Here is a 21,964-nt window from a genome sequence, read left to right on the forward strand (position 1 = left end):
GCCTTTGTTCCTTCTTTGGAAACCGTGTTTGTGTAGCACAGACCCGTCCCTCTGCTCCAGCCTGTTGTTTTTCTTAGTGATTTTAGTGTGGTGATAATGCCAGGAGCGTTGGCCCTGGGAAGCAGTGGCCCCTGCTCTTTATCAGGGGAACAGGGACAGTTGCAGGAGCAGTGCAATTTCTTTGTGTCTAGGAGGAGAACCACTGCTCCCAGCCCAGGCTGAACCCCCCAGCCCATAGTACGAAGGAGGACTGAACATTCAGCCTAAAATGAGTAGCTACTCTTGAAACCACCATAGTTAGATATGAGAATAATACTCTGTGGGGATGGTTGATGCTGAGACAGCTGTTTCACCCTATGTCCGGATGTTCTTCTTTGAAAGCCTAAAGGCAAATTACTTTTTAAAAAAGTCATTGGTTTTTTCACCTAGAAATTCTGTAGCTCTGGACAAAGCTCTCAGAGCAGGATCAGTTCAAAGCAGTCCTGGTCAATGCAATCCCAGCCCCACCTCTTCTCTGCAGGGTTCCCACATCCCTGCAACAAACAGAGACTTTTGTCCATAGCCCCACATCCTTTGAGATCTTTGAAACACTGGTGCCAAACATCCATAGGTGTGCTGGTCAGGTTAGTGCCTGCTCAACGCAGTAGGGTATTTCCTGGAGAAAAAAAAGGTTGAAAATCCGTTCAGTAGGCATATATGAACAAGAGGGTGTAACACTTGCTCCGTTTTCTGCAGCAGTGTAAATCTCTTGGGATTTATGAGAAATGAAGAAAACAAGTTAGAAATCTTGGGTGAAAGGTCTGATTTGTAAAGATGGTTTTGCAGCTGGCATTAAAGGCAGATACCTAGCAGATATCTGGGCACTTGTCTTCTAGCAACACAGTAAGAGATCTTTAGACATTTACACGTAGCTTCAGGAAATGTAAGCTAAGTGACAAATCAATGGTCACAGAAGGAGCCTGGTAAAGGTAAAGCTTGAACCCAGATCTCCAAAACCTCAGGTTAACTTGAGACTCTTCCACCTTCCTGGGGACATGAGAGGTCTGCGTGTGACAAAGTTCTCAGCTCCCTTCAGTAAGTGAATCCTGGAGAGCCATATTACTGTGACTCTGTATCATGCTTCCTGCAAACGACTGATAACACCTTTTCTAAGAAATCACCCCTTCTTTAAGCAAAATGATGTAATTTATTCTTCAGTCTTTCCTCTGTGTGGGTAACTACTGCTGCGTTGCCTTCCCCACGTCGAGGATATCTTCTTTCACTCCACAGTGACCAGAATGGGGATCATAGAAACTGGAGCCAAGGGAGATTTATTATATCATTGAACTGGCATCTGGAATGTCACATAGTACCTGAGCTCTGACATAACTCTGAAACTTGGCACAGCTGGAACATGGGCTGTAACAGGTAATGGCGCTATTGTATTTCCCTATTTTCTTTAGAATGATTGTTGCGTTGATACAGAGGTTAAAAACTTCTCTCTGCTTGTTTGCCTATCACACTGATGCTTTATTTTATCTGCTATATCTTTGTTTTCTTATTACTTTAAAATAAAATTTTACTATTCCTGATTTTCTCTGCCTAGTGTGTTCTCTACTATTTTAGCTGCATTCCCAGATGTACATTTTACATCTGCTCTGGCCTCCCGTGCCCCCTCACTTCATCCATACTCAACAAATAGAGCTCTCTACAGCCTCTGTGCTCTCATGTGCCATCATAATCAGAGTTGTTTGGTGAACAGAGCAATAATTTCCCCTGACCATATTTTTTTGACCCCACTATGGGTTTTCTCCTGCACACATCTTTCTGTATGCATTTTGCACACTGCCACTTGGTCAGAGTGAATGTTAAAGCCTCTTGTCATTGCTTGCAGGAATGCAACTGTAACCCGTTTTACTTCCATGAGATGCCGTGAGCAGAAGCGATTGCTCAGATGAAAGAAGTTTTCTATACTCTGTCTTACTGCACTTTTTCTTATTTCTCTTTCCATTCCTCCTGCATGTCTTACGCTTTGCATAAAACCTCAAACTGATTCACTGTAATAGCCATCTTGCACTTGTTCATGACAACAGTGCAATAAAGCCTAAACTGTTCATTGTAAACAAATAAAAATACACTCCCTTTTCTAAGAAGCCTTTAAAAACATCTTGAGACAGGCAAATGCAGTAGTTCTTTGTTGACTTTTCTAACCTGCTTGTGCTCCTAGGCATACTGCAATCCCACGATTTACTCAGGATTTGTGAAGCCAGGAGCTGCCTCTCTGAGCCGGAGTGGTGGCCCCAAGGGATACAGGGTGCCTGGAAGCTGTTACCCATCCCTGTGGTGGTCAGTACCCAAGCTCCTCTGGAGGACAGTTTCCTACTTCTGCATGACACACACGATGGGCAAGGTGAAGGTGCTTTGCCTGCAACCTCGTGCACACCAGGAGGTGACTTCTATATTTTACATTATTTGTATCCTAAAAAAATGTGCAGATAGTGCAGAGTACACCATCATTAATGCTGAAGCAAAATCGGACAGCAGTCGGACAGTTTTACTGCAAGAAATTTTAATTGCTCAACCTAGCAAAAAGCTTTAAAGTGATTTCATGAAAAAGAGGGAGAGAGGAAAGCAGGGACTTTCATTTAACACATGTATTTTCTTGAATTGAGTAACAATTGTACCTGAAATTTAACTGGTATTGAATTCTACCTCGTTTACCCAGGTTCAGTCAGCTTTCCTGTGCAGACCAAGCTCGCCTGCTGAACCGTGTAGTTTTCGCTCGCCCTTTTTTTGCCATTCCTGCAGCAGCAGCGCGGGGCTGCGGGCAGCCTGGGGGACCCTCTGCGGAGAAACACCCGGGGCCGAGCTCAGCCCCCACGCGTGGGGCAGGCGGCCAGCGGGCTCCCACGGCGGCACGCGCTGCCTGCACCCTTCCCGCTCCATCTGCCGGCGGCGGCTGCAAATTACCTCCTGCCCTCACCTGCTGCCGGCAGGCTCCGAACCACAGCCCCGGCCACGCCGCGGGGGCAGGAGCAGCTCCCACTCGTGACCCTCCACGGGGTACAAACCCCGCGCTGCAGAGCAGCCCGCACACGCTGTCCCCCCCGCCCCGGCCGCCCCTCCCCCCGCCTCCCCCAGCACGACCACCCCACGCTGCACCCACTCTTCGCCACCTCCCGGCAACTTTCCCCCCCGCACCGTCCCCACCTCCACTCCGCGCTTCCCTGCCCCTCGCAGCGCAGGGCGGGAGGGGGCCCACGCGTGTTTCGCGCGGCCCGCGCAGCGGCAGGGCTGAGAGCGGATGGTTGGGTTGCGAGGAGGTTTTTCCGCGGGGGGCCGCCCCGCGCAGCGCCACCCCCTGCCCTCCCCCACGCGTGCCCGCGCCCCGCTTGTTTCCCCCGCGGCCGTTCCACGCGGCGGGGCGGAGCGGGGCCGTGACGCGGCGGCGGCGGGGCTATAAAGCACCTGCCAGGCGCCCGCCGGCTCCAGACGCATCGCGGCGGCTCCGGCTAAATCTCCGCGCGGGGAAGCGGCGGGAGAGCCGGGGGTAAAAGGAGGAAAACACGAGAAAAAGAACCCCAAAAGCCTCCAACTCTCTCCAGCCATCCCAGCCCCACGCCTGCGAGACCCGCGGCCATGCCCAGCCACCCCGCCGGTGCCGTGCTGCTGGCGCTCGCCTTCTGCGCCCTCCTGGAAGATGGTGAGCCCTGGGCTGGAGGGGGGCTCGGCACCCCGGGGGTGCCTGCCCTGGCAGGGGGACCTGTCTGCACCCCCTCGGCTGGGGGAGCGGGGCTCCGTGGGGTGCCAGAGGGTGCCCCGGGTTTGCCCGGAGGCTGACCACAGGGTGGGGAGCGTTGCACGGTGGCTTCTCCGTGTCTTTGCCCCAGGGGTAGCCCCTGCAGCTGCCAGGGTTGCGCAGATCCTTTATGAGCCCGCAGCCTGATTGGCAAGGCTGCACCTCCCGTTAAAACTGCCTGCACATTGCAATCGCCATATTCCTTACTGGAGGTGTAACTGCAGAGCTGACGTACCGACGGGCACTCCAGCGCTCTGCACCGAGCCTGCAACTCATCCCTTCCTCCTTCTGCTGCAGGTATGGGCCATCCGCCGCTGGAGTCCCACCTGGCCGCAGCCAGCGCTGCACACCCGAGGACCAAGCGATGTTCCTGCAACAGCTGGCTGGATAAGGAATGCATTTACTTCTGTCACCTGGACATCATCTGGGTCAACACACCTGGGTGAGCATGAACGTAGCTTTCTGGGGGTGGTGGCTCTGCTGATGAGTGACTGTGCTTTCTGATCGAAGATGGGCTTAGGTTAGGGGAAGGTGAGAAAGGGTCCCAGTGCTGTGAGGCTCTTGTAGCACCTGCTCCGAAGAGCATTGCAAGTCCAGTCCTTTGCAACGTCTAGAAAGGGGCAAGCTGTGCTTCTGCTCCAGAGTTTGAGTATAACCCACAGGGGAGTGGGGTGAAAGCACAGGGTGCTGCCTCCTCGTGGGTTCATCTTTTTCTGAGATTTGTACCTCTGCAAACTGAAAGCAACACCAAGACGTTACAGCTGCAAATCAGAAAGTTACTTTACCCACTTGTGAACTGTAACCCTGACTGCTGACTGCCAGTATTGTTAATGAGACAGTGGTGGGCTGGCACTATAGTCCCGTGGCTGCCAAGTCCTGCCCTCAGGAATGCTACAGCAGCTTTCCAGGCAGTTTCAGACCAATGGCCATCACACTGTAGCAAAACACATGTACTCAGGTGTGGTTATAATCACGCTTACTAACGTGCAATTACAACTCACTGCTTGCTCGGAGAATAGTTGCAGTCATTGCCAATCCTAAACCCTCTGGGAGAGTAGATTGCGATCAAAGATGGAGAGGGAATGTGCTAACAGCTCTGAAAGCACGCTGTGATCAGAAGAACCTGTTATGGCCCCAAGACATCTTGATTTGTACTATGTCCTGTGTGTTAAAACCCACGGGGGGAGGGAAGGCATCTCTGTGCTTGAGAAACTGGCTGCTTGCTGCTGGTGGGGTGGGTGGACTGGGGCAGCCACACTCCTCATGCGCTTTGCCATCCAGGTGAACTGCCAGCTCGCCTAGCCCATGTGGCGACCCTTGCACGGGCGCCTGGGCTGCTGCAAGGAGAGAAAATTCCATTTGCAACCCTGCGCATACTGGCACGGCAATCTCCCTGGGAGGGGTAGGGTGGGTAAACAGTAGGTGGGAGAGGAGCTGGAGTTTAAAGGCTTAGACATATCAGTGACCTTTTCACCTTATGTCTATAGATGAGTCTTTTATTATGCTGGCACTGGCTTGGCTGCCTCCCAGGACTGTGTTATAAACCTGTTGGCTAATCAAAAGTTGGTTGCATAGCTGATTTCTTTTGTTTTTAACAGACACACCGCTCCCTATGGCTTGGGAAGCCCGCCAAGGCGGCGCAAGAGATCGCTTGGCAGGTGCGAGTGCTCACACTCAAGGGACAACATCTGTGCCACCTTCTGCCAGGCAAAGCCTGGGTAAGTCAGGGGAGTCCTGGGGATGTCCCTGGGGGCTGCTCGGAGAGGGTGCAAGCAGACAGACAAAGCTTAGGACAAAGCTTAGGAGCTGGAGTAACTCTACGGCCTCCCCAGGGATGGCCGTGCAGCTCTTTGCAAACAGCTGAAACTTGTCTAGTGGCTTTCGTACCCCTCCCAAGAGGCCCTGGCAAAGTGTCACTAGGGTGTTTTTCTTGTACAATAGTCTCTTTACTAGCTGATATGAAGCAATGTTACCTCCATCACTCCTGCTGCCAGGAGGCTGGGGAAGTGCTGGGTGCGCTGGAGGGAAGGGATGAGCTGGCAACAGATGGAGAGAGGAACAAGCAGAGGGTGTGAAGGTTTGGGACACCTGTGTCTCCTGCATGGCTCACGTGGGAGAGGCTGCAGGAGAGTAGGACTGCTGTGGAGTGGGACTTGGAAGTCAAATACCTTCTGTAGACAGCTCTTTTCATAGTGCACGTGGGCTCCTAGTTGTCTTGCTTCAGCCAGCGGCATAGGGGACTGCTTACACTGTGGGGAGGTGGGGAGCAAAGTCGTTGTGGAGATCTGTCACTAACTTCATAGCAAGGCAATAGTTAAAATCCCCACTCATTAAATATGACTGTGAATAGAGTGAGGTCTGACAGAAGAGGATAGCAGTAAAAGCGAGCTATGAATAGCTCTCAAATAGCTGCAATTAACCCTTCAAAAACATGCATTCAACTGTCTTAGTCTGTCACTGGAGATGTTAGAGCAACACTCCCCCTGGTATTTACCATAGCATGGCTGGATACAAGTGCTTCATGCATCTCCTCTTGCTCATTAGGTACCTCCAGAGTCTGAAGCTCCCAGTGAGCTCTGGAGCATCAATGAAGTCTCTGCAGAGCAGTGGTGTAAGGCCTTCCCATCATGGCCTGCTGAGAGCTCTCAGGTGAGCATGCCACTTAAATCCACTCTGAATGTCCCTCATAAGCACTTCGAAATCTGCAGTTGTGACCCCAGACTGCAGTTACCACTTGGATTTGACCTGACTTCTCCCTCTTGTCTCCCTTTCAATGAGTAGACTTGACTAGTTCTGCTCTCTGTAGAATTGAAGGCTAACAGCTAAGGGAACCAGCTTTGCTTGTGTCATTCCAAAACTAGAGGAATATTACATAAAATGTAATTCTCAATTGGAGTGGGATGTTCCTCTGATATGGGACAGGCAAACGGGTGATGTACGGGAAGGGGAGAGGGATGGCATCATGTAGGAAAATGATTGATTGGGCAGCAACTTTGGACCAAAGGAAATAGCTTTTTTTCACATCATCACATCAGTGAGTTGTGGAACTCACTGCTGGAAGAAACTGCAGGCTCTAGGACTGTAAATGAGTTAAAGGGAGTTGGCAAATTGAAGAAGGGTTGGTCTACTGGTGGCAATTAAATCAGATGCTGTGGGAACACTTCCTGAATGGCAGATCTGGGAAAGCATCACTTGAGTCATGCCCTGCTGCAGGACTCCTTGAATCCTCTGCCACTGGCCACTGGTGGGAAGGATATTGGGCTGGATGGATCTCCTCTGTGGCTTAATACAGCTGCAGCTAGAAATTCTCCCTCTTCCACCATCTTTTGCCTCAAAATAAATCTTGGTGAGGAGTAGATAAATGTCATAATATGGGCTGCTGAGTAGCAGGAAAATGGACAGGAGAATCAACATTGCATGTCTTCTGTTTACAGGGATCTTGCCATCTCCAGTCTGCGGTTCCGCAAGCATCAGCATCGTTCTCGGAGGAGCGCACAGCCAACAGTTTTGCCTTGGAAGAAAAACATCCGGAAGAAGAAGAGATAAGAAACAGGTGCATACCAAGTTCACCAGAAGAATTTGGAGTCCCGTGGGTGCCACTAACTCCGCTGTCGGTAGTTAGAGCTGAAGGAAAGGCCACGAGTGGAAGGGGGAAGAAGTGGAAGTCTCCATGCTCCTGTTGCGTGAACCAGTACTGCATGCACTCCAGAGACTGTTGTAAAGGGAAAACTGTCTCTCTATACAGTCATAGATGTGTCGTGGAGATGAATTGTGCCTTTTTGGATCAGGCCAGGGTCTTGCTGGTAGAATACTATCTTAACTCTGCACTGGAGTCCTAGGCAGAGGGTCAGCCTGCGCTGGGCGATTGAATCACTTGTAAACCAGACGGCTCTGTGCAGTTCTGGACCTGCAGCCCTGAGCCCCTGTCACCGGCCTGGTCTGCGCTGCCTGTGAGCCACGTTTGAGCATGGTTCCAGCTTGGCCCTATTCAAAGGTGGTTTGGCTTGTCGTTGTAGATGGGGATAAACTGCCTCCAGCGTGGCCTGCCTGAGCCCACCTTTGCACTTTTTACTCTTGTCAGACAGTGTGATGTGCGTATGAAAGAGACTCCCATGGTACAACAGCTCCCAGTTTTTATTAAAAATGTGTACAATTCAGAAGCCTGAAAGCCAGCTGAGTAGTCAGTGGCATTCTTTGGCTGAGAAATTCACTGAAGGGCCATCCTTAACTGGCTCTTGTTTAGGTGGAGGTTAGCTTACCCCAGAGCTTGCATCAAGTCCAAGCATGACCCCTGCCATCGGGCACAGCAGCAGCAGGGGTGGGGAGGCTGAAGTGGAGCTGTAATTCTGCAGGAGCCCTGTGCATGCAGACCCGCATAGCCTGGGTCCAAGGCAGAGCCGAGCTGCTAGTCTGGATGAGTTCAGCGCTGTGAATCTGTCTCATCTCCTTCAACGTACCCTTAGCAGAGTAGAGTACTTCCAGCTCTTAACCGAATATCCCAGCTTTCTTTCAGCACTGCCTGAAAGGAAAGGCTAGGGGCGGAAAAGATGGGTGGTGGGAAAATAGCACGCGATGGCTTGCTTGCTGCTTCACTTAGATCAGGTCTCTGAGTCAGACTCTATATAATAAATGACCAGTATATGGATAGCATGTCACTATGAGGAGTATAACCTGAATTAGGCAAGGGGCAGCCAGGTGAGACTGATGTGGAGGAAAGGATTAGTAAGAAGAGAGCACAGCACTCTCTGTACAGCTTCAGAAGAAAGGCTCGGATTTTAACCCATGCCAGAATCACAGCTGCTTCCCCAGCCATGGAGCAGCACAGTGCGGCTGGCCCGGAGGAGGGAAGGAATAATTTAGAAAAAACGCTGAGCCCAAGACCTCGAAACCAATCTTGCAGGCAAATGCAATCTCAAGGCTCTGGAGCTGTATCACAAATGCACTTTTGTTTGCCTGGGCAGATTAACTTCTATTATAAATTGTGGATGCAGCTGTCATCTGGTTCGTGCAGATAAATAATTGCTCTCCTGGAACCACTGTTGGGTCCCCCTTGCTGCCCAATCCAGTATTACACATGAGCATTTAAAAAGGCTGCTTGAAGTTGGTGGTGGACCAAAACCTGTGGCTGTTGCAAGTGTAGTCCCATTGGACATACAAAATACTTCCTTGATTTTGCTTTAAGCCCTAGAGGAGGGGAAAAATGAGAACAACTGATTGTATCGTAAATGAAACAACAGACTAATCATTTGGTCCCCAAAGCTGCAGAGAATCTTTTTTATATTTAACCTTCTGAAGGTTTGAGTCATTTAAAAAAAAAAAAAATCCTGAAAGGGTTTGTTCCAGAGGAAACTTTGCACATGGTTAAATGTGAGCCTAGTAATTTAAAATAAAACTACTGCTGTAAAGTACTATGTATATCTCCTTGTGTGTATAATGTCTCATCTTTAAGTGACTTACTGCACACGTGCCATATGTAGCATCCTGAAATCTGTATATTTATTTAAATCTATTGATTTTTTTAGACAGTAATTTGCCAAATTTAATTTGTAATAAATAACGTCAAACATCAATACTGTTTTTCTTCCTTATTTGATGGCTGGGTGGTGGTGGATGAAGTGAAAGAAATCCAGATGGCCAAAAGCACTGTGAAAGTGAGTGGGACAGCAGAGCTGGGTGAGAATGGGAAGGCTGTGCAGTCTTGTGAATGGTCCTGAGCAACCCACTGACTTTTAGATCTGAGTTTTGCTGATTGTTTTTAACTCTTTTTTTTTTAAGTGCAGTTTTAAAAACATTGTTTTGCTGATTGTTTTTAATTTTTTTTTAATACAGTTAAAAAGCCATCGTCCATTTGATGGTCATCTTTGCATGAAGACCACACCGTAGATCATTCTGGTGTAGTTAACTCAGTGAATCTCATGGCGCAGCTGTGAGAAGGGAATAAAAAAGAAACATTAACGTAATAGCTAGCACTATGCTTGCTGCATACCCAGAAACCATAGTACTTCCTCGTGTGTTTCCACTGCTCCCTGGGAAGAGTAGTTCAGAGAGCTTCATCCGCATCCTTTCCTATTGCTCAGCTTTCTTGACTGAGCTGCATCACCCACAGCCAAGCCTCCACCCTGTGACTTGGTGTTGGAGCATGCGAAAGCCAGATTCCTTCAGATGTTTCTATGACAATAAGTCATAGTTTCTATGACTTTAATGATAAAGGTCCATGATTAAAACATCCTTGAATTACAGGTAAATGGGAAAAAAGGTACCCTGAAACACTGCAAATTTCCTATGTATAATATCTGAGGTGCAATTCTCCCCTCTTCTGTTCAACCTTGTCCCAGAACAGGCCTGAAAATTTTGCCTGTTTGGGGTAATTACCATGGTATCCTGCCTGGACTGATTTCAGGTGGCGTGAATGAGGAAGCTGAGGGCTGTTGGACATTCATTCATTTCCTAGGAAAGATTTCCCCACCATTTGGAATGTCTGTTAAGCCAGCCTTGGGCCCAGCCTTTTATTTGTCTGTCTTAAGTCACAGAAGAACTATGGCCTTAGTCAGCCCTTGCTCTCAGAAAATGAAGCATCCCTGCTTGGTCAGCTGGTGGCCCAGCCAGCTATGAGAGTAATAGCGCAAGGGGAGCATCATGTTTGCTGGAGGTGTGACCATAAGAAATGCTGTCCAGCCCTGCTAAAATATGTGGACTTGAAGCGAGACATACAAATGAGGAGAGAAAATTTGAACTAAACCATTTGTGGGTGAGTTGTTGGGTTTTTTGTTTGTTTGGGATATTTTTTTGTGTGTGTGGTTTTGTTTGGTTTTGGGGTTTTTTCTTTTTCTTTTTTTTTTTTTTTCCTGGCCCTAAAATCAATGAAGAGAGGAAAATTTCCAGGTAGGGCTGAATGATGGAAAATCTTCCAGGGCAGGGTCTCCCCATTCACTTGGGGAAACTTTGAACTCACCAGTGAGTACTACAGAAGGAAATACTGGAAGTCAACATATCTGGATAACCAGTTTAAAAATACCACAGGCCAGACATCCAGAAAAGTGCCCCAAGGCCACCATCAAAAAATCTCAGAAGCCCTCCTTGCTAGGATTTTATGTAAGGCCCCTCGGGTGTCCCACCCAATGCTGAGGAGCAACCTGAGCCTGGCAGCAACCCCGTGGTGTTGCCCGGAACAATGCCAACATCTGTGCAAATCCCAGCCCTTCGGGTACAGTTTTAATTACAAGAGCTAATTAGGTATCACCCAAGGGAATAAGAGAAGGGAGATGCTTAAGAGCATCTTAATTAGGGTGAAAAGGGAGAAGAGAGGACAAGCTTTTTCTGAGGTTATTGAACTCAGTGATAAAGATTAGCTGAAGTAGGTTGAAGGAGGCATATTTTATAAACTCTCACGTATAACAGGAAAGAACAGAATAAAAAAACTTTATTAAAGAGGAAAATCCAGGAAAGCAGGCAATTTACAATGCCAGTTCTAAGTGTAAGTGCTAGGGTACCTTTCCTAAGATACAACTTTTTGATTGAGTAGTCCTTTTTATGATTGACAGTTCCCATAAAAGTCAACCTCTTGTGCCTTGCATGTGACTCTGGCATTTTTTCTGCAGCAGGAGTTCTTGAAGAAGAGCCTTTATAGATGGCCCACAGGCAGCTAACTTCCTTTCTGTGCTGTAGGACAGTTCTGTCCTCATCAGGTTAGGCATTATTTTATTTGGTGGGACTTTGTTCACATCTCACAATGTTGAACCGATAGGTTCTGCTCAAGAGAAGTGTTGACATAAAAGTAGAAGGATACTTTGAGTGAGGGGTATTTGGGTGGATGTCTTTTCAAGGCCAGCCTTTGGTGCTTCCATGGAAAGAAGAAGTGGTCCATGGCAGATATCGGCTTTGCTAGAAGATTCTCCTGCCTGGCATTTTATAATTTGTCCTGCTTTGGTTTGGATCACCCTGCAGAAGAGCTGGGCCTTCTTAAATAACACCTATGGTGCAAGAGGAGGGGAAGGGAAACTGACTAATGGGTGCAGAGTGATGCTTTGCCATGGATCAGCAGCTGGTCCCTGTGCCTTTGGTTTTGGCATCTCTGGTCTGAGCTACAAGTTCAATGGCTCTGTGGAGGCTGAATATGGACCAGCAGTATAGACCCCCCAGACAGCACTGGTGGCCTACCCAGCAGCTGCATTTCTGTAAGATTCAATCTATTACAGAAATCTTTCACTCCTGCATGTGACTAAGGCCAAAGCTACAAGGCACTGAGGCAGATATTCTGCAAAAGGTCTTCTCTCTGAGAAATACTTCTGTGAACACTTGTGCTGTAATGTCAAGCTTAGAATAATGTAGTTCAATGGAATGGAAGCTTCTCAGTGTCCTCCACCACCAAAAGGTTCTCCAGTCATCTGGGCCATGGCCAGGGTGCAGCCTTGTGGTTTGCCTTGCACCCTTCAGACTATGGCAGGATATGGCACATGTCAATGGGTAGTTCTAGACAAGGAAATAGAGGGCTTGATTAAACTTCTGTGTTTACAGTTGCCAAATCTTGTCTCTAGCTCCAGCATCCTTGGGTATGAAGATTATTGACTTGACTGGTTGTCTTAAACTGGCTGGAGTAAGGAACAAATAGATTTACAGTGGATGTCAGCTCCATAATTCACACCTTCTGCCACAGGCTGGTGAGGTCTCTGTGGTCAGCTGCATCCCGCATTTGCAGGATCTCCTAGCTGTGGGGCAAGGAAAGCCATGGGCTCTTTGGATGTCATGCCCAGGTCTAGGTATCACAGCAACTGACCACAGCCTGTCTTATCTGATCCAGGCAACAGTGAAGTATAAACCACCAAAATCCCTCCTATGGGAACTAGTTCTCCAGTTTAACCCTTAATCGCTTCCTTTAAGAGGAGATTGGTAGGAAAGCTGAGGCAGGCAGAGCTGGCGTAAAACTATTGGGTGAAGTACGTGTCCATCTGTCACACCTTCCTCTGACACTCAGCAGGAACATTATACTGCCTATGAGCCTGTTTGAAGTCCAGTCCTCAACCTCACACCTGCTCACTGATGAGTTACTGGGCATCTCTTACCTGTCTCTAAGACCTTTGAAGAGACCTTACAGCCATTCCCTTGTCAAAAGGAAACAGCATGTCCATCTTCAAAGCACTGCTCCATCAGGTTGCCCTGCAAAGGTGAGACAGAATCATAGAATCATAGACAGGTTTGGGTTGGAAGGGACCTTAAAGACCGTCTAGTTCCAACCCTCTGCCATGGGCAAGGACACCCTCCACCAGACCAGGCTACCCAAAGCCCCATCCAACCTGGCCCTGAACACTTCCAGGGATCCAGGGGCATCCACAGCTTCTCTGGGAAACCTGTGCCAGTGCCTCAGCACCCTCACAGGGAAGGATTTCTTCCTAATATCTCATCTACCCTCCTTCAGCTCAAAGCCATTACCCCTTGTCTTATCACTACACACCCTTGTCAGTCCCTCTCTAGATTTCCTGTAGGCCCCTTTAGGTACTGGAATGTCCTCTAAGGTCTCCCTGGACCCTTCTCTTCTCCAGGCTGAACAACCCCAACTCCCTCAGCCTGTCTCCATAGCAGAGGTGCTCCAACCCTTGGATCATCTTCGTGGCCTCCTCTGGACTCGCTCCAACAGCTCCATGTCCTGCTTGTCCTGGGGACCCCTGAGCTGGATGCAGCACTGCAGGGGCGTCTCACCAGAGCGGAGTAGAGGGGCAGAATCCCCTCCATCAACCTGCTGGTCATGCTGCTGGGGATGCAGCCCAAGACACAGTTGGCTTTCTGGGCTGCAAGTGCACATTGCTGGCTCATGTTCAACTTTTGATCCCCCAACACCCCCAAGTCCTTTTCCTCAGGGCTGCTCTCCATCCATTCCCTACCCAGCCTGTAGTTGTGCTTGGGATCATGCCAACCTATGTGCAGGACCTTGCACTTGGCCTTGTTGAACTTCACACGATTCACATGGGCCCAGCTCTCAAGCCTGTCCAGGTCCCTCTGGATGGCATCCCTTCCCTCCAGCGTGTCAACCGCACCACACAGCTTGGTGTCGTTGGCAAACTTGCTGAGGGTGCACTTGATTCCACTGTCCCTGTGACCAACAAAGATGTTAAACAGCGCTGGTCCCAGTACCGACCCCTGAGGAACACCACTTGCCACTGATCTCCACTTGGACATCGAGCCATTGACCGTAACTCTTTGAGTGTGAACATCCAGCCAATTCCTTATCCACCGAGTGGTCCATCCATCAAATCCATGTCTCTCCAATTTAGAGACAAGGATGTTGTTTGGGACAGCGTCAAATACTTTGCACAAGTCCAGGTAGATGATATCAGTTGCTCTTCCCTTATCCACCAACACTGTAACCTTGGCATAGGAGGCCACCAAATTTGCCAGGCACGATTTGCCCTTAATGAAGCCATGTTCGCTGTTACCTATTGCTTCTTTATCTTCCATGTGCCTGAGTACAGTTAAGAGGAGGATCTGCTCTGTGACCTTGCTGGGCACAGAGGTGAGACTGACTGGCCTGTAGTTCCCTGAGTCTTCCTTTTTCCCTTCTTAAAAATGGGGATTATGTTTCCCCTTTTCCAGTCAGTGGGAACTTTATTGGATTGCCACGACTTCTCAGATACGATGGATAGTGGCTTAACAACTTCTTCCACCAGTTCCCTCAGGACCCATGGATGCATCTCATCAGGTCCCATGGACTTGCGCACCTTCAGGAGTTGGTTTCACTGACCTCCCTGAGGGAAAGACTTCTTGAAGTGGTGAGGTTGACTTAACAACCTGCAATTGGTCAATCCTACACCCTTCAGTCCTTATCCCTGCTGTCCCCCCTAGCATTGATTGATACTAGACTAAACCCTGGTGGGCAAACTGAGCTGGTAGCAATCCAACTCAGGAGAAGTGAGGGAGGAGGCTTTTTGATGGTTTAGTGACTTCAGCTGGGTCAAATGAGTGTGGAACTGAAAGATGAAGCCTCATGAGCAGCTAAACATCTGGCTAAGACTCTGAAATGTGGGAGACCACCAGCGCCATTGAGCTTTTGCAGGTGGAATTTACCATAGAAATGGCTTCTAGTGATTTTGGTTTCTCATCTCAGGTGATAGCAGGAGGCTTGTGAGAGGATGGAAGCTGAAGTAGAAAATTTAAATAGGCACAGTCAGATTAAGTAATCACATAGTTTAAAACTGTATTCATTAGCTGTACTGGGTAACGAATACAGGCTCATGCCCCACCCAGGCAATGAGCTCTAGGTAAGTACATCCTTGATCCCACAATGAACTTGGTGAAGCATGGGAGGTGTGAGCACCTTTAGCAACACACTGTATGAGAAGGGAGCTGAAGCCTTCAACTCACTCTGCAGCCAAAGCAAGCAGTCAGCAGAGTTCCCATCACCGGACATGCACCGTTGTCCAGGAGCACAAGTCTGGTGGTTGCTTTCCAGGCTCATGGTGTGGGTTAGATGAGCGGACAGTGAAATGGGTTGAGAACTGGCTGATTGGCAGACCCCAGAGGGTTGTGATAAATGGTGCAGAGTCTAGTTGGAGGCCTGTAGCTAGTGGTGTGCCCAAGGGTCAGTACTGGGTCCGGTCTTGTTCAACATATTCATCAATGACCTGGACAAGGGGGCAGAGTGTACCCTCAGCAACTTTGCTGATGATACGAAACTGGGAGGAGCAGCTGACACACCAGAAGGATGCACTGTCATTCAGAGAGACCTGGACAAGCTGGAGAGCTGGGCAGAGAGGAACCAAATGAAATTCAACAAAGGCAAGTGTAGGGTCCTTGCACCTGGGGAGGAATAACCGCAGCACCAGTACAGGTTAGGGGTTGATTTGCTGGGAAGCAGCTCTGCAGAGAAGGACCTGGGAGTCCTGGTGGACAACAAGCTCTCCATGACCAGCAGCATGCTCTTGTGGCCAAGAAGGTCAATGGTACCTGGGGAGAAGAGTGTGGCCAGCAGGTTGAGGGAGGTTCTCCTCCCCCTCTACTCTGCCCTGGTGAGGCCACATCTGGAGTTCTGTGTCCAGTTCCAGGCTCCCCAGTTCAAGACAGACAGGGAACTACTGGAGAGAGCCCAGCCAAGGGCTGCGAGGATGATGAGGGGACTGGGGCATCTCTCGTACGAGGAAAGGCTGAGAGAGCTGGGGCTGGTTAGCCTGGAGAAGAGAAGACTGAGAAGGGATCTGATCAACACTTATCAATATCTAAAGGGTGGGTGTCTAGAGGAAGGGGCCAGACTCTTCTCAGTGGTGCCCAGTGACAGGAAAGGGGCAACGGGCACAAACTGGAACACGGAAAGCTCCATCTCAACATGAGGAAAAACTTCTTCCCTCTGAGGGTGGCCGAGCACTGGGACAGGCTGCCCAGAGAGATTGTGGAGTCTCCTTCTCTGGAGAGATTCCAAACCCGCCTGGACGTGACCCTGAGCAACCTGCTCTGGGTGATCCTGCTATGGCAGGGGGGTTGGACTAGATGATCTCCAGAGGTCCCTTCCAGCCTGACCGTTCTGGGATTCTGTGGTTCTGTGATTTGTTTTGAGGCAATGCAGCAGAGGTGTATCTTCACTTTCTTCTTCTGCTGTGATCCCAGAGGGTACATGCTGCTGAGATGAGGAGCACTGCTTGTTTTCTAATTCAAACAAAATCCCTTTCTCCCTTGTGTTGGTGAAGGGGAGGGAGGATGCCACTGGCTCAGTTAAAGCGTCTGCACTGGAAATCATCATTCCTGTGGTGCATCTGGAGCACACTGGAAGTACAGCTCAGTGCATAGTTGGTGTAGTCTGGAGGACAGGGTATGAACAACTTGCTGAGCAATGTTCCCTTGTGAATTAATGGGAAAAAAGCTGAAGAGCTGCACTCCAAAGGATAGAATGACAAGGCTGATCAGAAAGACTTTCATGAACTCCAGGTTCTCTTGTCTGTGTTGTTCTGGCAATATACCTAGGAGTTGTGAGAGTCTACCAGAAGCTAGAAAATAATCTTCGCTTCCCTCCGAAAGACAGAGACCTCCCTTCAGCATAGCCACGCATTCATTTTATTATGACCCTAATGGCACATTATTTGCAATATGTGTTAACCAATTCAATAAGTCACCCTGGTGGCTTTTTTTTTTTTTAAAGTTTTCAATACATGCCATGAAAATCTCCAAGACTTCATTTCAGCAGCGAGACCATAACAGTTTAGACAAGATCTTAAATGGTGAATAAGCCTCTCCCTGGAGATTTGATGGCAAATACGAGGTATGCCTCTGTGACTTTATTATTAAAACAGAATGATCTCCCTCCAGCTCTGTTGGAGGGGGAGGAGGAGGGAGCACACATGGAGCGATTAAGAAAAATGTCTTTGACCTTCAGCAACTTAATCAGCTGCCAGTGTTCTTCCTAATAGTGTGCTAATGGTTAAGTTCTTCTGGATGCCATAAAATGTGCTATAACTGGAGGCTACAATAAAGTGCTGATCAACCCATCAAGTGAGTCAATCCAAAAGTAATATCTGTCTTTGTAATGACTATAATAAAACCTATGCCAAAGCCAGGAGATGACGTGAATAAGAATGCTGCTTAATTTTGCTGGGCTGCAATGCTGGGTGAATTTGCCACACTTCTGCAGACTTGCTCTTGGGTGACATTCCCACTCCTGCCTAGGAAAGCCAAACTTTACATTTGTGTGGCCAGTGCTCTAAGGATAGTCCTAAGAGGTTTGAGCAGGTGACATCTCCATCCAAGCCGACCTGAGTTTTGGTACAGAAAAAGATGTTGAATTTGAGCTGGAGCTCTTCATCCTAGCAGTAACTGCACTGACAAAAAGCAGGATGGAGACATCACTGTGATTGCCTTTTTGAAAGGCTGGGGCTGGGAAGAGGAGAGAAGATGTTTATAAATTTTAGGTATCCCAGTGTTAAAGATAGCCTAATATTTAATGCTGTGGTATTAAAAGTGGGTGACAGTTCACTGGAATACCCAATACAGCACCATGGGATGAGGTGGTGGAGTGCCATGGTAAAAAGGCACAGATGTGACAAAAAGGAAAGCACCCCTGGCAAAGGGCAAAGGCCTGAATGAATGAGAGACACCCTTCCTAGCACTGGGGAAGGAGCCAAGGAGCTGACAGAGGCTGAACACTGTCCCTCAGGATTTGCCATGAAGGCGGCAATGATCAAGTTCCTTTCAAAGGTACCTCATGGGATTACAGTAGCGGAGGGACTGGAGGATCGTCCCATGCACACTACCTTTTCTTGATCTCCCTGAGAGCACTCAGCACCCCCAGGGAACTGCTCACCTCTTGCAGGATGGAGCACAACCTGCACTGGGCTTTCTTTCTGAATCCCATGCCCTTTACAAACCAGGTTTCGTCTGTCTTGCCCTTTGCGAAGGCACGGGTGTCAGTGGGCAGTGAGTAAACCAGCATTGGGATCTCAAATTCTTAAATCTTCCTGCTTTGGGAATTGTCCGTCTGCCCATGGACAGCAGGGGACTCGGATGGAGCATGAAGGGACGGTGGGTGCCAGGAGCCAAGGCACCTGCTGCTGTCGACGGAAGGATGGCAGCTCTTTTCCTACAAAACACAGCCGGTGTTTTGGGATCCCTTTGAGCACAAAGCTGCTCTCCAGGATGCTAAGAAGCAGGAACCTAATTCACAAACCCAGCATGGAGCTGGTGGAAAACACGCTGCAGCCTTTCAAGGAATCGCGGAGCGGATTCCTCCCCCATCAGTAAAGAAAACAGGATGCAGGCCACATTCCTGCTCGCATAGACAAGGCTCTCCACACCAGCACAAACACATTTTCTCAGTTCCAATTAAACCCTGGCTCTATATCACCTTGCTGCTGATAAGGGTCTGATTAATGGAAGAATTGTCTTTTTTTTTTTTTTTTAATAAGTCTCTGGTGCTAATTGTTTTTTCCCTCTCCCATTTCTTGTTTAAAAGGCGCTTTCGAGGAGGGCTGCTGATTGTGCTGGAAGCTGTATGGGAACACTTAGTCTCTTCCTGGTTTTGTTTTTGGGGCTAACTGCTGCCACTGAGACTAACAGGTCCAATAGAAAAATCACCTCTGCGGATAACCGGCAAAATCCTGCCCTTGTGCCTCCCGATAAACAAGTGCAGATTCATGTGTTTGTTCATGACACAGAAAGCAACCAGAACAATGATTTGGTGACTTTTTGCCAGTGTTGTTTCCTCTAGAGAGACGACTTCCCTTGCGGAGCCTCAGGTGCATAGCAACAGCTCAGCAAAACAAAAGCCAACCACTGCAAAGCATTAGAAAAATATTATCCCAGTCCGAAGGGTGGGGCCCACCTTCCCATCGCACCCTGGTGCTGGGATCAGCCCCAACACCAAACCTTCCCGCGATGCCGCCGCGTGCATGCCAGGCTAATTAGCTAACCACTCTTCTCCCAGGTAAAGCTGCCGGAGTGGTGGAGAGGCGGCTTCTGCTCCAAGCCCACAGGGAACGGTGCGATGATGTGCACATGTGTCATAGTTTAAGAGAAGGGCCGGAGTCTTAATTTAAAAATGTGGTTTCTTCAGTCATTAAAGTGCCTTTGCTCTCTGCCCTCCATGGGGTAATGTCAGGTGGGAATGACTCCATCACCGTGTTTGTAGTCCAGCCCCTAAATGATAAAATCCTAAGGTTGGTAAAGACCTCTAAGATCATCAAGTCCAACTGTCAAATGCAGAGTCCTGAGTGATCAGGGACCCACACTTGCTTGTGCCTCAACTCTGGTAAGAGTCAGGCCCTACAGACCCTGGCTCCTACAGAGTTCCCACCAAGACCTGGCAAGGACATGAGGTGCTCAGCCTCTGAAGTGTCCTTGAGCATCTCTGTTGCCTGTGCCGGAGCAGTTCAGCTCTGTATTGTTCCTGCATCCCTGGGGAAGCTCGCTAGGAGATGGTGTTGAAATGACTGATAGAGCAGAAATGCCTGAGACCCTGTGCTTCTCTCCTAGACATGTCAGCAGAGGGGAAGCACAGCCAAGAGTCTCGGAGGGACAGGATGTGAAGGAGACCAGCAAAATCAGTGACTGATAAAGCAAATGGAAATTGTGAACAAATCAGCCAGTCTGGGCCACTGGGGCTGGAGGTGTCTGAGTTAATGGGGGAAATACTCCACTAAAAAGTCCTGTCTAGTGCATGGCAGGCTGCTGTCATGCTCTCCAGGCTGGTCTCACCTTTCAGACCTCACTGTGCTGCTGTGCCCACCTGGGCATCTGCTGTTTGGTAAAGCATTAGCTGTGTGCCTGCTGTTTGCCCTGGTGTGTGCCTGGTGTGTGCCCCAGCATGTGCCTGGTGTGTGCCCTGGTGGGTGCCTGGTGTGACATCAGGGTGATGTCATCAGGGCAAGAAAAGGGATGGGTGAGAGATGTCAGGAAAGGAGCCATGGAGCAATAAAAGAGAGAAGCAGCATGAAAGGGAAGCTCAATGTCATCTCATGCTTATGGGGTAAGCAATGGAATTAATTTGTCACAGCGTCTACATCCATATTGCTAAGGACACCCACCCCACAGGCAGATTCTCATCCCCTGGTCTAGTGGGGATGAGCAGCTCATGTCCCACCGCTCAGGGAGGGTTCCTCCAGGGCACAGTGCCTGGGTCCAAACAGCTCTCAGCGTGGCTTTCCTCTGAGATTTTTGAAATATTATTGTTTTTGTAGTGGTTTCGCAGGTCATAATGATGGCTTTGTCACAGCATGATGTTTCTGTAGCACAATGCTGAGGACATGTGCTGTGTGTTTTAAAACCCAGTGGGAGGGCATGGGGGGAGTTGGTAGGCACCCAGTCTGCTGGGAGAGATTGGGATGAACAGCCTGATCCATGCTGCCTGCAGGGAGCCATCCCTGGAGCACATTGTCCCCAGAACCACATCTGCTTTGCTTCAGAGAGGGTGGTTGGATGCATCTGACAGCACAGATGTAGCTGGTATAAACCAGCTGAAGACGGGGTTGGAGGGGTGCTCTGAGGAAGAGCCATGCAAGCAGGAGTCCCCTGGGCAGTCAGGGGAACGTGACACCAAGTCTGTTAGCAACCATGCCCAGCTGTGGGTGATGTGCTGTGCATGGGAGCCTGCTCAGTGGAAAGGGACCTCACACCCCAGCTACAGCATCTCTGGGCTGTGGGCAGGAGACGTGGAGATGTGGGCTTCTCATGAAGATGTCTGGAGGAGACTTGACCAAAGTCTCCTTGACGGAAAGATTTATGACAAGTATTGGGTCCAGCATAGGGCACTGAAAGGAGTTGTGACAGGGAACGAGGTGAATTTTCCAGCCGGGGCTAGACATGGTGTCAAACCAGATGGTTTAAACAGGTCCTTCCAACCTCACAGTCTCTCAGGTGTCACTGCAAAGGCAGGTGAGAATGGGGGAGAAACTTTGGAGATGATAGAGTGAATTTGCAAACAATCATCCTTCTTGGCTCTTGACAGAGATACACAAGTTAGAAGATGACACATCGAGACTACAGAGGTCAGGGGAAGATTTCAAGGAGCAGCTGCAGAGCCAGGACTGTCACCACAAAGCTTTATCCTAGTGTCCTTGGAAAACAGACCAAAACACAGTCCTTGACAGCCTTAAAGCCTAAGGGTAGGTATGGATTTTTCACTTCATCATCGTCATCATCTCCCTCACAGCGTCCCAGGACAGGGAGCTGCAAGCATTCCCCCCATGGACACTTTGGGCAAGATGATGCTGCCTCATTGAAAAGAGCTGATGCCTCATGCTGCCTGAATGATTTATTTTGAGAAGAGATTGTAATTTTTCTTAGCTGCTGGAGCAACAATTAGAGGACTTAGGCCTCTTGTGCAAATGGTTATAAGGGTCTCACACCCGGAGTCATCGCCAGGCCCAGCATTTGGAAGCAGATGAGTCTGGCTGCCTTCATGTCTGTTATGTCTGCCAGGTAAGAGACTGGGGACAATTTTCTGTGTGTCATGTGTATTTGGCATGTTTGGGACACAGGAATTTGCACACACATGCTCAAGGGGATGGGTGCAGAGATGCAGAAAGGTACAGGTCCAAGCTCTAAATGCAACTCACCCCCTCCACCAATGCACTCTAAGCATAGACACACAAAACTTGAACTGTAGCATCATCACTCCTAGTAGAGAAACTCAGTTTTTGCACAGCTTTTTCCACTTCCAAATGCTCAGAAAGACATTATAATGGGGTTTGGGTCCAGCCAGAGGTCTCCTTCACTCCC

General features: G+C 49.1%; 1 protein-coding gene across 1 annotated transcript; it reads left to right on the top strand.

Moving 5' to 3' along the window:
* Positions 1-3,469: 3,469 nt before the first annotated feature.
* On the top strand, positions 3,470-9,343 carry EDN2 (endothelin 2). Its single transcript, XM_054802404.1, has 5 exons — positions 3,470-3,682; positions 4,076-4,220; positions 5,377-5,496; positions 6,323-6,427; positions 7,213-9,343. Exons 1-5 carry the CDS (start codon positions 3,619-3,621, stop codon positions 7,322-7,324), a joined length of 546 nt encoding a protein of 181 aa, XP_054658379.1. The 5' UTR covers positions 3,470-3,618; the 3' UTR covers positions 7,325-9,343.
* Positions 9,344-21,964: the final 12,621 nt, after the last annotated feature.

The sequence above is a fragment of the Grus americana genome, chromosome 23, assembly GCF_028858705.1.
Source record: "Grus americana isolate bGruAme1 chromosome 23, bGruAme1.mat, whole genome shotgun sequence".
Lineage (NCBI taxonomy): Eukaryota > Metazoa > Chordata > Aves > Gruiformes > Gruidae > Grus > Grus americana.

Excerpts from the sequence above, each read along its gene's own strand:
- EDN2 (XM_054802404.1), top strand. The coding sequence starts at position 3,619 with ATGCCCAGCCACCCCGCCGGTGCCGTGCTGCTGGCGCTCGCCTTCTGC. Across the intron at positions 5,497-6,322 it reads TTCTGCCAGGCAAAGCCTGG|GTACCTCCAGAGTCTGAAGC; the intron begins GTAAGTCAGGGG and ends CTTGCTCATTAG. Across the intron at positions 6,428-7,212 it reads GGCCTGCTGAGAGCTCTCAG|GGATCTTGCCATCTCCAGTC; the intron begins GTGAGCATGCCA and ends TTCTGTTTACAG.